This window comes from Protopterus annectens, chromosome 11.part0, assembly GCF_019279795.1.
Source record: "Protopterus annectens isolate FY-2018-M chromosome 11.part0, PAN1.0, whole genome shotgun sequence".
In the NCBI taxonomy this organism is placed as follows: domain Eukaryota; kingdom Metazoa; phylum Chordata; order Ceratodontiformes; family Protopteridae; genus Protopterus; species Protopterus annectens.
The window spans coordinates 1,371,019,094-1,371,039,717 of record NC_056745.1 but is presented as its reverse complement, the minus strand read 5'-3'; the positions used below and the strand labels follow the sequence as shown (position 1 = coordinate 1,371,039,717).

The 20,624-nt window shown below is 42.9% G+C and overlaps 1 protein-coding gene across 3 annotated transcripts in view; it reads right to left on the bottom strand.

Annotated features, from left to right (window-relative positions):
* The window catches only part of LRGUK (leucine rich repeats and guanylate kinase domain containing), a 1,953,320-nt gene that overhangs the window by 886,434 nt on the left and 1,046,262 nt on the right, over positions 1 to 20,624 (bottom strand). For all 3 annotated transcript variants that reach the window (XM_044088664.1, XM_044088665.1, XM_044088666.1), the window contains one exon: positions 13,272 to 13,391. In XM_044088664.1, coding sequence (XP_043944599.1) covers positions 13,272 to 13,391 — 120 coding nt within the window. The remainder of the gene's footprint in view (positions 1 to 13,271; positions 13,392 to 20,624) is intronic.

Genomic DNA, 20,624 nt, shown 5'->3' with positions numbered 1-20,624 from the left:
TGAGAAACAGACAAATGCAGGTTTTGTAAAACAGAATTGGAAACAGTCGCAAATCCTACTGCTGGGTGTGATATACTAATGGCAGAAGGCCTGTATACGGAAAGGCATAATAATGTGGCAAGACTACTGCATTGGGGATTGTACAAATGTTATAATACTGAAGTAGCTGAGAAGCATTGGAAATGTAAGCCACAAAGCATTATATAAAATGATGAAGTTTATATCACATGGGATCACCCATTACCAACAGTTCACAAAATAGATGAGAGAAAACAGGATATAGTAGCCCATGAAAAGAAGACAAAAATAGTATTGATCATTGAAAGAGCTACACCCGGTGATTACAGTATCTTGTGTACAGAGAGACATAAAGTCCTAAAATACCAGGATTTGTAGGCAGAAACAAGGGCAAGGTGGAAGAAGGATACCCAGATAGTTCCAATACTAAAAGTAGCACTGGGTCTCATAAAAAAGAATTTACAGTTGTACTTAGATATGTTACTGATACATGTAACTCTGTATGAAATTGCAGATGGAGTCAATTCAGGGCACATTGCAGGTGCTGCAAAGAGCACTTTTGGCTAACATCAACACTAATTCCATAACTTTAATCATACTTTGACTTAAGAATCGGGTCCATTCCCATCATGGTATTACAAACCCAAAATTCTTGGGAGAAATTAAAAAGGGACAAGCACAATTCTGATGAAGATTCACTTGCAATATTTGGATAACTATATGAAGCGGACAGTTATTGGGTCACTTGTAGCACAGCCATCCTAAAGCTTGTCTTACCATTGGACTGTTCTTCTAGCTCCGCTCCCCTACCCTGCCCCCAAATCCCACCCGCCCCCTGCACCTCTACATTTATCCCTCCAACAATCCACTCCCACTTCCATTCTACTCCAATCAGTACTCAGTTCCCTAAACACACCTTCCCTCTTTCCCGCCAAAACTAACTTTCTTTCTCCTCCCCATTCTCATCTAATTAACCAATCCTACTCCACTCCCTCTTCTAGACCACACCCTCTATATCTAATACTACTCTCCTTCACTTCTTATATATCATACACTCTCTCTATATAATACTATCTCCCTTACACTAAATAGAAGTTATGTCCTTACCATAACGTTCCATGTGGAGTGTTCATCTCGCCTTTGTTCTTACATGGGTCCGAGCCGATCCTCCTCTTGCAAGCTCTGCATCGAGAAGAAGCTCGAGACAATCTAATACCCACAATCCCCCTCTGCCTTTACCTCAGATCTAGTTTGCAAGCAAACCAATCTACATAATAGCACATTCATGCTATACACCTATACATATATAAACAGACACATATAAAATATATGTGTAAACCACGATGTACACAGAATAATAACAGTAGCAAAAATGCTTCTGGCCAGGCATCAAAGAACGTTCTTCCTAAGGGTGGAGGGTGGGAACAAGCTGTAGAGATGAACACTCCACATGGAACGTTATGGTAAGGACATAACTTCTATATGTGATAGTGTTCAATCTCGCCATTTGTTCTTACACATGGGTAGCGCCCTAGCTCCTTGATCCTGAGGAACTCACGGAGGACGTTCTTGAGCACAGTGGAACCAAAGGTTGCCCTGTCTCTAGAAACCTTGTCTACTTTATAATGAGAAATAAATGTATGTGGCTTAGACCAGGTAGCAGCCGCACAAATAGCATCCAGAGGTAGGCGAGCTGCATGAGCCAAAGACGATATTGACCTTGTGGAATGTCCTTTGGGTTTGTGTAAAGGTTGATTTGCAGAATCAGACATAGATTATACAATCTAACCATTTAGAAAGAGTTCTTTGGTAACTGCAAGTCCTTTCCTGCTATCAGCAAAAGCCACAAAGAGTTGATCTGTTTTCCTGTGATCTTTGTTCTATCCAAATAAAACCTTAGCTGTCTGTGAACATCCAATTTGTGTAACATATACTCCATTTTGTTGGAGTGGTTTTTGAAGAAAGTGGGTAATTCAATGGACTGATTAATATTGTTAATAGAACATACTTTAGGAAGGAAGGATGAATTGGTTCCAAGAGAAACTCTGTCAGAGTGAAAGATCAAATAAGGGTGCTTGATGGAGAGAGCCTGAAGTTCAGACACTTGTCTAGCAGAAGTAATGGCTACCAGAAAGAGAGTTTTCCAGGACAAAAATTTTAATGGGCAAGAAGAGGCAGGTTCAAAAGGGGCAACATTAATTTAGATAGCAACAAGTTTAGGCTCCAAGGTGACGAGGAGATCTGACCGTGGTCTAATATGAAAAACTCCTTTAAAAAGGCTTTACAAAGTCTGTGAGCCATAATAGAGCTCCACATTCTTCCACATGGAAATTCAAATGGCAGCCAATTGAACTCTTAGAGTAGCAGGAGAAGCACCCTGATGAAATAAGTCTGTTAAGAACTCTAATATCTTATTCAAAGGAGCTATAAAGGATCCACATGGTGTGTATTCCCAGAATACAAACGCTTCCATTTGCTAGTATATGTTTTAGTAGTGGAAGCTTTATGGCCACTAATATATCCTGGACTGCTGGTGACAAAAGATCAGACCTGGCTAAGAATTGGAGCAGCCAAGCTGCTAGATGGAGTGACAGGAGCTGGATGGGGAACCCCTGACGAGTGAGTCAATAGATCTGGCTCTGAGTCCAGAATCCAGGGTCCCCTAATGCAGTGAATTTTGAGGAAGGGAAAGCAAATTTGACGAGGCCAGAATGGAGCAATGAGGATTATCGCCCTGTGTAGGTTCCTGGCTTTCTGGAGAAACTTCGATATCAGAGGAAATGGGGAAATGCGATAGGAGTCCCGGGGCCAATCAGAAACCAGTGCGCCCCTGGGGACTTCCTGAGGGGTAATAGGGCAAAGTAGCTCCTGCATTTGGCATTCATTGGAGACGCAAACAGGTCGCAGGAAGGTTGAAAATCCTTTTCGCCACTGACTGTTTTAGAGACCACTGCGGTAACAGAATTGTTCTGTTCAGCCTGTCGGCTATGACGCTGGATGACCCCGGATGTGCGTTGCTATTAGAAAGCGACCGTGGACTCCCCACTGCCAAATTCTCATGGCCTCTCTGCATAGATGATAGGACTTGGTTCCCTTGTTTGTTTATGTACCAGACTACCGACATGTTGTCCGTCTGAACTGCAATAGTCCCTAGAGGAAGAAGGGGAGCAAAGTGTTGCAACGCTAGAAACACTGCCCTCAACTCTAGAACATTGATGTGCAGATTGTACTCCAAATTGGTCCATTCGCCTTGGACTGTCTGTCCCTGAAAGATGCCCCCACCCTATCAGGGAAGCGTCCGTGGTCACCGAACTGTGGGCGTAGCACAAACGGCCTCCTGGAAAGGTTGCACGCTTGAAGCCACCAGTTTAGATCTGTTTTGCAAGTCTTTGTTATAAGAATCTCGTGTTAGAGGTAGTTGTTGAAATGACCATTGAGCAAACAGTAGCTATTGTAGGACTCTCATGTGCAGCCTTCCCAGGGAATTGCAATAAGGAGGCTGACATGAGGCCCAACACCTTTAGTACTAGTTTTGCAGGAGATTTCCTTGACAAGAGTAGAAGACGATGTGAGTCTGCAGTGATAATATCCTTTCTGGGAAGCCTCAGAATTAATTGACGGTGTCTAACTCTGCTCCTATGAACAAGATATTTTGTGATGGCTGAAGTAAGGATTTTCCAAATTTACGGAGATCCCTAGGTGAACACACAGTTGAAGAACATAGTCTCTGGCCTGCAGTAGTTGACGCCGGTGGTGGCCGAAGGAGCCAGTCGTCCAGATAATGGAAACACCTGAATCCCTGACGCCTCAAGTGAGACGCTACCACTGCCATACATTTGGTGAAGACCCTGGGGGCTGAGGTCAGACCAAAGGGCAGGGCTCGAAATTGAAAGTGACTGGCTCCCAGCCGGAAGCGCAAATGATCTCTGGATGCCCTGGCCATTTTGATGTGGTAGTATGCCCTCTAGATCTATTGAGCACATCCACTCCTTCTGTAAGAATGGAAGGATCGATTGAAGCGTGACCATTCGAAACTTTTCTTTCTTGACGAAAGTATTGAGGTAGCTTAGGTCTAGAATGGGCCTCCAGTCCCCTGTTTTCTTTGGAACTAAAAAGAACCTTGAGTAAGTCCCGAATCCTTGCTGGTCCGCTGGGACTGGCTGGATGACTTTTTTCTAGCAGCTTTGAAATTTCTAAAGCTGCTGGCTCGCAGATGGGGCGGTACATCTGGGAGTCTTTTCTTTGGAATGGGATAGGATAGGAAGGGTATGGAGTAACCTCTGGTAACTACGCTTTTACCCACTTGTCTGTAGTTATATCTTGCCAGGCCTGAGGGTATAAAGCTGCGAATTCCCACTGCCTCCAGAGCAGGACAGTCGGGCCTCCTCTCAGGAGTGCTGGAAAGGTTTACCAGGGAGTGTTTCCCTGTCACCTTGATGTTGCGGACCTCTGCCGCCAGGGCGGCTCTTCCACCTCTGCCCTCCTCTGCCTCTAGAGGGGCATCACCCTGTGTGCCTGAGAAAGACCCTTGGGGTTTTAAACCACATTTTCCCACCACGCTGCCTTTGGGGTACGGTCTGGTTGGGGTGGAAAACGGACTACAGCAGACAGAGTCTTTCCTCTTGTTCACACCGGTAAGGGTCTCCTTTACCTTGGGGCCAAAAAGAGTGGCACCGCCAAATGGGGCGTTGTAAAGGAAGACTTGAAGGCTTCCGCCAAAGGAGCATAGGCGCATCCAGGATTGTCTACGAAGAGCAATCGCTGAAGTTGCTGCCCTACTCGAACCTTCGCCGCGAGGAAATCAGCCTCATGGACGAAGTTAACAATCGATGTTAGGGTATTAAGTTGCTGTCACTTTCTCTGAGACAGCTGCATCTGTAGTACCCTGGAGGGTATCTCCCAACTCTTTGACTAGATCCCTCTGCAGACGGTAAAATGGGTCAAATAGTTCAGGGACAGCATGGAAACAGCCGCTGAACTAAAAATGCGCTTCCGATATCTATCCATCGCCCTAGAGTCTTTATTAGGCGGATGGACAGACGAAGAAGACTCCGACATCTCCTTTTCGTGGCTGCAGCCACCACCATAGCGTCTACTGGAACTCCTTTTGTAAGGTAGGACTTATCCTGAGGTGCTGTGATGTACTTGTTCGGTTTTCTTGGAACAGGTTCCACTGTGTCAGGAGTCTCCCACGCCCTTCGAGCAATAAGTTCCATTAGTTCGTCGGCGGAGTGACCCAGGAGGAGGAAGGGCGAGCACCAAATGCCTTCAGCAGAACTGACTCATCCTCAGAAGGGGGAAGGGACTGCCAGTCACCTCTCTGTTTCAGGATCTCCAAAATGTCTGAAAAGAGACATCTTCTGAAGGTGACTTAGGGGACCCTCTGACTCATCTAAGTCAGTATCAGATGTCAAGGATTCCTGTGGAGAATCCAAGTGTCTCCTCTTACACAATCTCTTCCTAGGGACTTCTTCGTGGGGAGCATCCGAAGAAGCCTCGGAGGAAGAGGGGCACCTCCAGGGGTGGCTGAGGCACTGGTGCCCGACGCTTGGATGTGGCCGTGGGTGCAGATGAAGACAAAGGCCCTTTATGGGGAGGAGAAACTGCTTCCACTGATGTGGTTGTCTGGGTAGACAACACCTTCCTCATCAGGTCGAACGCCCCGGTCCCGTGATCAAGAGTCTCCGGTCCAAGAAATGGGAAGAATCCCGACACGGCACTGAAGGCATCGACCCGAGGACGGAGCCGAATCGATCAGGCCCCGAGGGGAGAGTTGGAACCGACACGCCGGTTCGACTCGCCCCGGAACCAAGAACAGACCGCCGGCTCCGAGACTCGGTACTGGTCCGACGGAGTCGAGGTGAGGGGAACAGACCGAGAAAAGACGGTTCTGGACCCGAGGGCTCCACAATCAGTAGATCAGCCTCTTCCGCTCCAAAGACTGAATCGGTCTCGGAGGAGGAATGGATGGAGATACAGGAAGGCCTTCAAGTTTCGACACCAACTGGGTGGAAACCAAATAAGTTTAGAGAGGGCAATGCTCCAACAACTTCTGCACCACGCGATCCACATCGACATCCGAAGTTTGGAGGAAGAACGGGTCGAAGGAACCAAGACGGAGCCGACCTCAATATGGCCGAAGGAGGGAGCTCCATCACTGGTTCCAAGACTCGAGGCTCAGGAACCGATACCAGTTGAACACTCGGCCCCAAGTCTGTGGAACCGTGATCTAACCTTTGAAGAAGAGCTCGGAGCCGATGACTTAGGCTCCGACGCTCGATTCCTTAGAGGACTTCATGCCTGGTCAGAAGCATCCAAAGCCTCTTGGAAAGCCGGTTTCAATAGACCTCTGTCCATCAGTTTCCTGCCTATCTGTCATGACCCTCCCACTAAAAGAGTGACAGATGGAGCAATCCTCTTGTAAGTGGAGAGGGCCAAGGCAGTAGACGAGGAACTATGGTTGTCAGTGACCGACATTTTTGGCCACACTGGCAACGCTTGAAACCAGACTTTGCCTTCTCAGACATTGTAGAATAAAAGACAACTCCAGAAAACACAGTCAAATCCAAAAGTTAGTCACAATCGAGTAATTGTCAAATCCGTAAAATTTGTCTCAATATGGTAAGATATCAAGGGTCTAGGCCCCCATACAAAAATACCGATAAATAAGGTTAACGGTACCAAAGAATTAACGGAACCACAACACAATCACACTTGTTAACACTGATAATATCAACTAGACTAGAATCCTTAATAAAATACAACAAAAAAAGTTATATCTTAGCTTAGAAACTCTCGAGCTAGCTCCCAACGATGCGTATGCAGCAGCGGCAAACTAGATCTGAGGTAAAGGCAGAGGGGGATTGTGGGTATTAGATTGTCTCGAGCTTCTTCTCGATGCAGAGCTTGCAAGAGGCCGGCACGGAGCCGAGGATCGGCTCCGAACCCATGTGTAAGAACAAACGGCGAGATTGAACACTATCACATCATCATATTCTATCACTGTGCTACTGTTACTTTTCACAACATGCTCTCTAAATACTCCTCCATCTTCCCTTCACTAATACTTCTCCTCTCCTTATCTTACTTACACCATCTCTCCCAGCCTACTATTTGCTTCAGCTCCCATTCCTTTCATATAACCAACCACCACAATTCACCTCCACTACAATCATACTCACCCATTTCCTCCTATCTTTATCACTCAGACAACCTACTTCTTTTTCGATTCAAACTTATCCCCATCACACTATCTCAATTCCTATAGGCACTAGCAAATCCCCACAATTCACAATAAACCCCAATCTCAGAACCCTGCTGTCTATTAACCTAAACTATTACATACAACACCTGATCAGTACTCTCTTATCAGGTGACATCCATCCCAACCCAGGCCCTGCCACTATAACCAACACAACTAAATCCTTACTATTCACCTCCTTAAACTCACAAAGTATCGTTAACAAAGTCCCCAACCTTCATGCTTGGCTTACACACAACAAACCGGACATCTTGACTATTTCTGAAACCTGGTTGAAACCACATATTAAGGACTCTGAAGTAGTTCCCCCAAACTACTCCATCATAAGAAAAGACAGACCTCTCAAAAAAGGCGGAGGAGTAGCCCTTATATATTCCTCCTCCCTAGTAGTTTCTCCCTACAACAAACCTATCCCACACTTCAACAACACTGAACTTCTCCTTACTATATTACAAATCAATAACCATAAACAAATATGTATAGCCTCCCTCTATATCCCTCCAGGTGACAATATCTCTACACTTGAACTTATCCTTTCTTGGCTATCCAGTAACATTAGCAATGAAACCATAATCCTAGGAGACGTAAACATTAACTGGACCCTTATCCAAGCTCCTTCAAACAACACTAATATCAACCTCTACCATTTCTCACAACTGATCAACTTGCCTACTCATCCAGCCAAAAACCCCTCTAATGGGAGTATACTGGACTGGATCCTAGTCTCCCATCCTCACTATTTTACCAAAAGTGGCACCCTTCCCGACCCACTAGGTGATCACTTACCCACCTTTACCCAGCGACTTCCAACTATCCTTCAACGGACCCACAACATCATTACTATCCGCAATCAAAAAAACTTCAACCCAATAACCTTTTCAAACTCACTAAATGCAGTAAACTGGGCTTGTCTAAAAACATTACCTCTAGACAACGCAGTCTCATACTTCAACTCTACATTCTTAAAATTACTTGACTCCCAAGCTCCCCTACGGACTAAGAGAATAAAAACCAAATCAGCCCCCTGGCTATCTAAAACTACTCTATCCTTCATGAGACAAAGAGACAAAGTATGGGCACGCTACCAAAAACATAAGACAACCCCACTCCTCAACGAATACAAACTGCTCCGCAATAAAGCTAAGAAACTTCTCATTTGATCGACAAAACTATTTCACTACACTCCAAAACCAAAACAAAAATAACCCTCAAAAATTCTGGAAAGGAATCTCCACTCTCCTCCACCCCAGCAAACCAGATACTCCTACCCCAGATCCAAATGCTCCAGAACTAGATTTAGCCACCCAATTTAATACCTTCTTTATTGACTCTATTTCAAAACTAACCTCTTCATTCTCTACCTCCTCCCCATCTTCTAATACTCCATCACTCACCCCCACAATCTCTCCATCAACTCCCTACTCCCAATCCACCAATTCCTCTTCCACACAAATCCTATCCTCACCCATATCACCCCAAAACTCAACACCACCCGAATGCACTATCTTCACTTTAAATCCCATTCCTACTACTACTATTAAGAAACTCCTCCATAAACTGAAACCATGTACCAATGCTCCTGATAATATCCCATCTTACTTTCTTAACATTGCTGCCGAAAGTCTGGCCTACCCAATTAGCATCCTAATTAACCGCTCCCTACTAGAAGGCACAGATCCCCAAATTTGGAAACAAGCCTTTATTATACCATTACACAAAGGAGGCAACAATAATAACACAACCAATTTTTGACCCATAGCCATCCTGTCCCCCATTTCAAAAATCCTTGAAAAATGTGTGCAAATCCAACTCCTTCCTCATCTCCTAGACAACAACCTGATAACCCCCACACAGCATGGCTTCAGACCCAATCATAGCACCATGACTGCCCTTCTCTCCTTCCTTGAAATAGTAAATAAAGCCCGAGACTCTGGACAAATTGTTTCCACCTTACTTCTTGATCTTTCCAAAGCCTTCGACACTATCTCTCACAACCTGCTCTTAACTAAACTCTCCAAACTCTACCTATCCTCCTCCTCTCTGAACTGGTTCTCTAGCTATCTATCCAACAGAAATCAAGCTGTAAAATGGAAGAAAGCAACTTCCTCCTTCCTAAGCACTCCTACCGGAGTCCCCCAAGGCTCCATATTGGGCCCTCTTCTCTTCAACATCTTTATCAATGACTTCCACAAATCTATCCCTTTCTCTAGCATTATCTAATATGCAGATGATTCTACTATCATCTGCTCTGCCTCTTCTATCTCCACCCTACAAAAACTTACTCAAGACGCCTTCTCTTCCACAGAGCAATGGATGCTTTGCAATCATCTAGCTCTCAATGCCACCAAGACCAAATTAATGTTATTTACTCCCTCCAAACTCCCTCCCCCCAACATAAACTCACTCTTAGTTACCAGTCAAAATAACTCTCCTCTTGAAATAGTGTCAGAGACCAAACTTCTTGGGGTCCATATTGACAACCAACTCAAATTTAATTCCCACCTACAAAAGAACATCAAAAAAACACATCAAAAACTTGGCATGCTATATAGACAAAATGTCTACCTCACACCTACCACTAAAATCACTCTAGCTACTTCCTTCCTCATTCCCTCCCTCCTCTATGGTGCCCCACTACTTACTAATCTTCAGTGCTCCTTAAAAAAACAGCTCACCTCTTGCTATAACAAAATAGCTAGATTCGCTACCACCCATAAGTCTTCCACTCACCACTGTCTCTCCCTCCATAAACTAAAAATGGTTAGAACTTCCCAACTATCTTGCTTATACTCAACTAAATCTAGCCCACAAGCTTATTCTAAACCCCCCCAACTGTCCCTCCCTCTCCTCTGCCTTTATAATGCACCATCCAAATAGAGTTCTAAGGTCTAATAATCAAAATCTACTACAGGTCCACAAACCAAATCATCCCCCAGGCAAAAACCTCCTTTCCTTCAGCCTTGCTCGCCTCTGGAACTCACTACCACCAAACATCCGCACTACTTCCAACCACTCTTCCTTCAAGAAGTCACTTTTCTTACACCTAGCATCTCAATGGGAATGCTCTTGTACCCACCCCTCATAACCAACTCTACCTTTCCCTGTACTACCATTCTATTCTATTCTTCTACTATGTTTGTTCATTAAAATGCATTTATATTTTTGCTTTTATTCCTTCGTTAGCCTGTACCAAGAATGTCACTGTCAAATTTTAAGTACAATTATGTTTTGCTTATGTTCTTTTATAGTATGTACATATATATTTACTGTAATGCACATTTATTTTCTTTTTTGGAGCTCATGTTCTTTTATATTATGTACCTAATAATTACTGTAATGTACATTTATTTTTCTTTTTGGAGCTTTTCTCCCCAGGACTCCATTGAAAACGGGTTCTTCAATGGCCCAATGGACTATCCTGGTAAACCAACTGCAATAAATAAAATAAATAAATAAATAAAATAAATAAATTTACTGTAGCCTTTGTGAAAGCTTTAAAAATGTCTTGTGCAGAACCATTTCTGAAGCATGCTGTTAATGTTCCTGTTGCCCTAGAAGAATATGCCCTAAATACATCTTGTAAAGGTTTATTATTTTTGCACAGCTAAAGGAAATAGAATAGGCAAAGAATTTAGAAATAATCTACTTACTGACAGGCCTTATTTCCTTTTCTGGAGCAATCAGTCTTTCTGAGCTCATAAAATCATTCTGTATGGTACCTGAATTGTCTATGCACATCTAGCAAATGTACAAAATGCTCTATATTTTGGTAATATGGATAAAGAAACAGTAGCTCAACAGACTGATTCAGGGATATTGCTAAAACAACATATGGAATGATTTTTTCTTATTTTATTCATTTGCTGTGTAAGTCCAATAGATACCAGTGTCCTTTTTCAGATGCAACCATGGAGCACTGCCTGACAGAAGGCAAATGGAGATGGACCCTGTATACTGGACTACAAGAAGCAGTTCATTAACAGCTCAGAGCCTTAATCCCCTACATTAATTTTCAGATGGAATGAATGAAGAATTAGTTTTCAGTAACAGCCTTTCATTATGAATTATTTCACTAATCTTGTCCCACCTAGTGAACTGGTCTCACTCAACCAACTTGGAAAATATGCTTTTCCTGCTATTGTGTGTTCTTGGAGTTGGTATATTTAAGCACTGGGGCAAAACTGTTTTATTTCTAAACTTTCATGGTTCTGACTTGTATCAATAACTGATGTTTAGATACTTTTTAGATTAAACTTGTGTTGATCAAACAGGGATCGACTAAATTTACAGTAACCCATACGTTTATAACACAATATTCCTGAATCAGTCTTCTTCTTTCAGCTTTTCCCGGTTAGGGGTTGCCACAGCGGATCACCTGTCCGCTCATGATTGGCAGTGCAGTTTTACAGTGTCGAGTTGCCAGCCCAGCGCCCAACCTTCCACAGAAGGCACACACACATGCACTCACACCTAGGCCAATTTAGAGTGTCCAATCCACCTACAGCATGTCTTTGGGATGTGGGAGGAAACTGGAGCACCTGGAGGAAACCCAGGCAACCACAGGGAGGACATGCAGACTCCACACAGAAGGCACCCCGGCCAAGGATTGAACCAGGGAACCTCTTGCTATGAGGCGACAACGCTAACCGCTGCACCACTCTGTTTAACTATTTTTCGCATGACCTATTATAATGCATTCCCAGAGGTTAGGTTCTGTGAAAATTACTGTGTACTCTAAGCAGTTAAAGGCAGTTAGCTTCTAATTTAATCTCCCTCAAGACACTTGAAGCATATATTTATCCTTTGTCTTGTATTACAGCTTATTGAATAGTACTTTTTCCTATATTTTAGTGAGTTATACAGTACCGCATGAAGTTGACAAGAAGTAAAATATTGTCCTGATTTTTCATTCAGAGAAGTTACATTTGCCAGTAAATTTTTCTAAGTTATAAAATCCAGATAAAGTTTTCATGCACTAATAAAATCACAAAGCTCACACAGATACCAACTACATTGTTTAACTTCTCATAAATTAACACCACAATGTTATTCAGTAAGTTGGGACTGTTAAGAAAATTTAAAAATTAATTAAATAAATAAACAGTCTTAATAGATTTTCAATATTTATTAGAAATCACACGTGTGGGTGACAGAACCAGTCAGTAATGTCTCTTCGAAAAAATATATCCAGGCATTTTTATAACAAAATATAAGTGAAAATAACAAGCATTATCTATCAGACCACTGCCAGTTATCCAATAAAAAGCTGTTTACTACCAATATCTGTGAATGGAGTTATTCATTAGAACAGTACTAAATATCTAAAACGAAATATGTCAATGTCGTAAAAATAGGTTAGTGAAAACATCCTTTTCCCAATTCAGCATTTGTAATGTTACAATGATCAGACTGCAGATGAGAAACTAGAAGAAATGCAGTTTTAAGCAGCCTAGCTGATAGATTTTAATGCATTCACATGTTCCAGCTATCAAACAGTTTCAGCAAAATGCATAAACATGCGCAGACAGAATCTGTAAAATTCCAATAAAGTTCACCTAGGTACCAAAATAAAGAAATAGAAGTCAGTCCACATCTGAGGAAGTATTTTAAATGAAAACGTATCAGTTACGAATGTTAATGTCACTAGTGTATGTGTCTTTGGTTTGTTTTTATTAAAGCTGTGTTTTTACATCTGAACTACTGGTATTCATCCTTGGTGGTGCCTGTGGATGTTTATAAAATAACCTGCTGACATGGTTAAAAGTTTGCAGTAACTAGACCCTCTTTCTTCTGACATGCTCAGTTTGTTCTACACCAAGTGTTTCAATTTTCTTATCCTCCATAGAACATAAAGTGTACATTTTTTTGCAGCAATGCAATCCATACATAGATGTAAATGATTTAAAATAACAAATTGATGGTACTTAAAATGTATATTATACTATATCATGTGAAGACATTTTTAATTCAGGTAAATGCAAGCTTGACTTACCCATAGGCAAAGAAATCACTGAATTCCCGACAAAGTCTGTGAGCAAGTTCTCTCTTTCCACAGGCCTGAGGACCAGTCAGCACAAGCATAGGATAAGGTGTATCCAGACTAGGTAAAGTACTAAGAAATTAATAATGCAATTACATAAATGAGGACATCTTTCCTCTTCACAAAATATACCAGTCTGTTTGTAAGCAAAGTATAGCTGTGTACACTTACCATAAATGTAGATGTTGGAGTGTATTCACTGTTGCAGTCATCACACTTGGGATATCTGCCTGCAGGTAGCCCTCAGTCAGCCCGAATACCAGAATCTTGGGATTTCTGCGTTGGATGCTGTTGCCTCTTCCATGACGTCAGGGATATAAAACACGCAACTGACGCCATTACATCAGTTTTTCTTGACCCAGATGTCAGGAGCCCCCAAAATAGGAAGCAATTGCATGGTGTGGAACACCTCCAGTAAAAAGTAAATACTATGGCCATAAGAAATGGCCAAAAAGAGGATAGGTAGAAAGTCTAGAAAAGTCAGGTGGCTGGAGGGAGGGTAACCAGGACTGCAACAGTGAATACACTCGAACATCTACATTTATGGTAAGTGTACACAACTGTACTATGTTCTTCGTGTTTCACTGTTGCAGTCATCACACTTGGGTTGATTCCCAAAGCTGAGTAAGGGTGGAGGCAGTCAAGAAGAATTAGGGCTGGCTAGCAGGCCTTGTAAGACTGCTGAGTCAAATCCAGCTCTGGATTTAGAAAAGTCCAGTAAGTGGTAATGATTGGTGATGGTGTGTACAGAACTCCAGTTTGCAGCTTCCAGGATGTCGCTGGTAGGGACTCCCCTGAGAAATGCTGTACTAGTTGAGGTAGCCCTAGTGGAATGAGTTCTGATCCCCTGTGTGGTAGGTTTTCCATGATGTTCATAGCAGAAATGGATGCAGAGTGCTATCCATTTAGAAATGGTTTGCTTTGAAATGGCCTTGCCCTCTGCCCCTGTAGCAAAGCTGACTAGCAGCTGGTCAGATTTTCTGAAAGGCCTAGTCCTGTCAAGGTAGAACTTGAGCTGTCTGCGCACATCCAAGTAGTGCAGTATATCCTCTCCTCTTTTATTATGAGGATTAGGGAAAAAGGTTGGTAAATGGATGGATTGGTTTAAAGCCCCAGTGGATACCATCTTGGGCATAAATGATGAGTTAGTGCTGATGGAGGCCCTGTCAGCCTGGAAAATAAGGAAGGATTCCACGGCCATTAGTGCCTGTAGCTCAGACACTCTTCTTGCTGAAGTGATGGCTAGAAGTAAGGCTGTTTTCCAAGAGAGGAATTTTAACTCTGCTGTAGCAGCAGGTTCAAAAGGGGGAAGGAAGCGTGAGCTTCTCTAGTGCAAAGTTAAGGTTCCAGGCAGGGGTGGGAGCTCTCCCCGGGGGTCTTAAATAGTTAGCTCCTCTCAGGAACTGAGGGAACAGAGGGTGAGAAAAGAGAGATGGCTCCATATTGTAATCAGCTGAGAAGGCCGAGGCCTGAATCTTAATTGATGAGAAGGAAGGGCCTTTGTGGAGCAGCTCTGCTCGGTAATCTAGAATTATTGGTAAGGAGGGCACGGCAGTGCCCTTTCCTAGAGACTGGCTCCAAGAACAGTATCTATTACATTTTTCTGAATAGGATTTCCTAGTACTAGGCCTTGTGGCCTCAAGGGTGACATCCAGCACCCGTTTGCTGAGGGTTGCTGGTGGTGTGTTCAGGGAATAAGCCAGGCTGCAAGGTTCATAGTTTGCAGCTGAGGATGCAAAATCTGTCTCTCCTGCTGGGACAGCAGGGAGGGGGGGTCTGATGTAGGTGCCAGGGTGGCACTGCTGTCAAACTGTGTAGAAGTGGGTACCAGTGCTGGCGTGGTCAGTCTGGTGCAATAAGGATTGTCCTTGGTCTGTCCTGCTTGATCTTCAGTAGTATTTTTGAAAGTAAGGGCAAAGGGTGAAAGACAAATTGAGAGGTTTTGGCATGTAAAGGATATAGCATCTACTCGCCATGCTTGGCTGTGGAGATTTCGTGTGCAAAATTTGCTCAATTGATGGTTTTGGGAGGAGGCAAAGAGGTCCAGCTCTGGTGGTCCCCACCTGTTGATTAGAAGTTTGAAAGAGTTGGGTTCCAGTTTCCACTCGTGTGGGTCCAGTAGACTTCGGCTTGTCATCTGCCAGTGAATTTTGTTTGCCTGGCAGGAATTGAGCTTGCAGGTGCACTTGGATGCTCAATGCTGTGTTCCACAGTGCCATGGCTAACCTGCATAGTGGGTAGGAATGAGATTTCCCCCTGCTTGTTTATGTACCACATAACTGTGGTGTTGTTTGCCTTTATCAAGAGTTGTCCTGGAAGGATAAGGTATTTGAAGGCTGTCAGAGCATTCTGTACAGCTAACATTTCTTTTTGATTGATGTGCAGGTGAATTTGTCCTGGGCTCCATTTGCCTGGAATGCATTTGCCCACCATGTGAGCCCCCCATGCATTGACTGATGCACCTGTTGTCAGGATTTGGGTGGCGAGGGGTTGAGTGAAAGGAAGTTCCTTGTTGTGGTTGCAAGCCTCTGCCCACCAAAGGAACTCTGCCCTTAGAGAAGGAATGATAGGAATCAGTGTTTCCAACTCCTGAGAGTGTTGACACCAGAGACTTTTTAAGTACCACTAAAGTTTCCTCATATGCAGTCTTGCATATGGAAACAGTAGAATGCTTGAGGCCATGAACCCTAGGGCTTGTGGTATTTTTCTTTTCAGATAGCTGGGTCTTGGTGGCCATTAGCTTGAAGTAATTTTTCAAATGAACCTGCTTTTCTGGATTGAGGAATGCCATCTGGGAAGTTGTGTTCAAGCTTGCTCCCAGGAATACAATCTGTTGGCTGGGCACCAGTTGTGATTTCTTTTCATTGATGGTGTACCCCAGGAAAGTTAGAAGTCTCTTAACAAATGCTAGATGTTAAAATAGCAATTCCTGAATGTCTGCCTGAATCAGGCAATCATCCAAGTATGGGTAAACTTGAATATTTCTCTGCCTGCAGTATGCAATGGTTGGAGGCAGGCACTTTGTGAATACCCTGGGTGCAGTAGATAAGCCAAAGGGAAGTGCAGAGAACTGATAATTCATAGAGCCCACCCTGAAATGTAGATTTTTCCTGCAAGATTCCCTTATGGGGATGTGCCGATAAGCTTCTTTTAAGTCTAGGGTGACTAGCCAGGAGTCCTTGGCTAGCATAGAAAGCAGCTGTAGAAGTGTAAGCATTTTGAATTTTGGGACCACACGGGAGGTGTTGAGAATGGACAGATCCAGGATGGGGCACCATGAGCTCTCTTTTCTGGGTAACAGAAACAGTCTGGAATAGAAACCCTGTCCCCTTTGCTGTATTGGAACAGATTGAAAAGCCCTGATACTGAGAAGAGAAAGTACTTGCTTTTGAGTCTCTGACCACTGGTTTGAAGGAAGTTCTGGCAACCCGCTTGGGGCTGGCAGTGAGAGGAAATAGAATATGTATCCCTACGATTCAATGCTTAGGACCCATTGGTCCTGGGTAATGGACATCCCATTTTTTGCATTCAGGGAGAGTTTTCCTCCTAGAGGTGCCAATACTTGGGCATGGCTGAGAAAGATAATAGACAAGTCATTGTGAACTTATTCCATAAGGGGGGGGGGCTTACCACTCCCTGTTTTTGAGGTGGGAGCACTCCATTGCTTAGATCTCTGCATACCCTGATACTGTAGTCTTGGTGGTCCGCTGCCCCTGGGCTCGGACTGAGAAGCCTGAGAGGGTCTGGAAAATGTTTTTTTGTAGGCCAATGCCTACAGAATCTAGGTGGCTGTACCTGTAAAAAATCTTTCACAGTTTGCATAGATTTAGCTTTTTCCTCCATTTTTTTTAAGACCTTCTTCTGCTTTTGTGCCAAACAAACATTCCTGGTTTAATGCAGGATCTAGTAATTTTGCTTTGACATTGTCTGAGCAAGGTTTGTTCCTTCAGCCAAGCATGCCTTCTCAGTGCAGACCCAGTGACAGCAGCCATGCGAGCTGCTTCTAAGGCATGAAAGCCACACTGCAAAGTATGTTTACTAACTTGGTTTGCAGAATGCATTAACTCTTGTGAATCTTTATTCTCTGCACAATCTGGAAGCAACAACATTTTCTGTTTAATTAGTTCCATAATATGCTGCTGGTACTTCAACATGAGAAAGTGGCACTTTAAGCCCTTATGGCAAGAGTTGCAGAGGTATATACCTTCTTACCCCATCTATCTAAAGCTCTAGAATTCCTGTCCGAAGGGGTAGGGTTTTTGGCTGTAGTAGCCTTAATACCTTTAGGTCCCTGGGAAAAGGTCTCTGGATCCGCAGTGGGATTCTTAAAAAGAAATTTGTATGAGGCAGGTACTCTGTAGTACCTGTCAGGGTTTCCTAGGAGATGGTGGTAAAGTATCAGGAGTAAGACTGGATTCCATGAAGACTTCATCTACAATATCCAGGACAGGGGGTATAGCAAGAGGCTTGTGCTGAGGCAAGTCTAACAATTCTCTGAGTCTCTCTTTGGACTGTGGGTAGTCCCGGCATTCCCAGCGGAAATGCTCTCTTAAGGTATGCAAGGTTTCACCAAAAGAAAAGTCCTCTGGAGGGGAGGTGGAGGAAATGGAATCTTCGGCATCTGAATCCTCATAGGTAGATAAGGGAATGTCCTGGTAATCAGAGGGATCACAGCCATCGGACTCACAGTCTGTAGAATCAGAAGGAAAATCCATCCTTTGTCTTATAGAGGGGGAAGGCTGGCTTCCCCTAATTAAAGTTATAAGGTCTTCAGCCTTTCTAAGCATTTGTTTATGTGGCATGGGGGCTTGAGCATGTGCTTTAGTTATCGGTTTTCTAGGCGTAGTGTTAACTCTGGGCCTGAGAAACTTGGTAGTTTTAGTCACAAATGAAGAAGTTGGTTTAATATGAACACTGGAAGGTCAGAATACACCCTCAGAAGCCGGTGCCTGCACAGCAGCTCCGGACCATCCAAGGTATAGACATCCACAGGTTCCATAGTTGAAGAAGCTTCTTGCGGTATACTGGACTCAGAATGGGTCTCAGCAGAGACCTCCAAATCTGTAGAAGCAGGTATCAGGGGCAGCGAAAGCGCCTCACTGAGTACTGGCCTATGCGGTCTGTGTCTGCCTTTATCCTTATGTTTTTTTTTGCAAGATCGGTAGTCAGATGGCTTGTCGAAGCCATTTCAGAATACGGAGAGCGAAATAATTTAGTGACAAAGATAGCCCTACAATGAATAGTTTGGGCATTAAACAGGGCACAAAACCTACAGCAAGGAACGTCGTGGTCTGGGCCTAAATATGTGACCTAGTAAGAGTGAAAATCTCTGTGAGGTATTTGCTTTCCACAGGCAAGACAATTGTTAACTTTTTCTGACATCGGTTAGAGCAAGAAAAAAGGATCCCCAATGGGGTACTTAGCTTTAAACGACTTCAGGTCTGAAACTCGAACAATGAAAATTTCAGGTAGTGGCCGACCGGCACTTGCAAACAGCTTCTGCTTCGGGCTCTGGCCCAGCAAGAAAAGCTGATGTAATGGCATCGGCTGCATGTTTTATACCCCTAATGTCCTGACATCATGGAATAGGGAACAGCATCCGATGCAGAAATCCCAAGACTCTGGTATTCTGGCCGACTGAGGGCTACCTGCAGGCAGATAACACAAATGTGATGACTGCAACAGTGAAACATGAAGAACATCAACTGTTATGATTTGTAAAATAACTGCTGCAAACTCCATTGTATTCATGAAGGGCTCCTTACTACTAGTCTTTGATATTTTACACCACAAAGATAATGAGCAATTCCATCCATGGTATTAAGATCCCAACTATGCGTATACAGTATATATTTTATATAAAATAGCTTGTTACTGCCACAGTCTAAAAAAAAAAAAATTAACGATCATAGAACAAAAGACAAGCAATGTGGTATTACTGACATGTAGCTTAATAAAGACAAGTTATTCACACACACACACACACGTATGTGTACGTATATATATATATATATATATATATATATATATATATATATATATATATATATATATGGGTCTACTTTGTTTTATCGAAGTTTCAAAACTTTGAAATCCATATGGCAAAGGCCATATGATTGAAGTTTTGAAACTGCAATAATAACAGTAAAAGAACACAAAAAAAGGTTACCTTCACATTTTTCCAGGGGGGGCAAGCCCCCCTGCACCCCCACACACCCTGCTGATTAGATATAGCAACTATGAGATCGCACTACAGTGAGGAACTTGGTAAAGCTCCCTTTCCGTGCTATACAGCGATCTCAATGCAAAGTGTTTGAAGTTTCAAAACTTCAAACATATGGTCTCAGCCATATAGGTTTCGAAGTTTTGAAAACTCAATAAAACAAAGTAGACCCTGTCATGAAAGGAGATACTGCCAGCACAACTATCTGGAATTTTGTAAATAATTATATGTCATTGGTGAATATCGAAATAATTTGTGTAAAATGCTTGTGTTACAAATGTATTAGAATTGTACGTTATGTGTATATCAACCTTGTTTGTACAGACGTTTGCTGAAAAGGGTATTTGCAAAATGCTTGTGTTTAAAATGGATCCACAGTGTGCCCTACTAGAAAAGAACAGAAATGTACATGCACTACTGTAACTGTTTAAATGTATATATTTTAATAGTGGAAAATGGGATACAGGAGGGTAACCTCAGTTTAATAATTTTCAAAAAAATAGCTGAAATTAAATTACTTTATGGCAGCTAGAGACAGAATGTCTACACCAGGGAGCTCTCTGTATTGTCTTTAAAGTGAAATGATTACTAGTTGTAAGTGTGAAGGAATGTTAACATTTTTATGACTTCCAGCATCTGCCAAAGATATGAGGTCTATGTATTTTCACAGGTAGATGGTAAATACTGCTAACTTTCAGCAGTGGAGGTTTCACCTAGGATAGAGTCAGATGACAAGAAATTATGTCATTCTGCAAGCTATCCCAGCAGTAACATTTGAGATATTAATTTGAAAGGTCTCTTGGAGAGACACAGCATTCCGTATTCTGTCTTGGACATAACAGGAACCATCCACCATATCTGCCTTGCTGCTCTATAAGTACGTTTCTTGGGATTAGTAATTCTCTTAGATACAGTCAGGAATGCAGCAAAGCTTAGTTTAGATATTCTCTTTTATTTATTTGAGACTGTCCTGCAACGTTGTTTTAAATATTTCCTGTGGTTTTGAACTTTGATGTTACTGTGAATATATACTGCATGTTTTCTTGTTCTTTTATTTATTATTAAATATATTTAAACCTTTC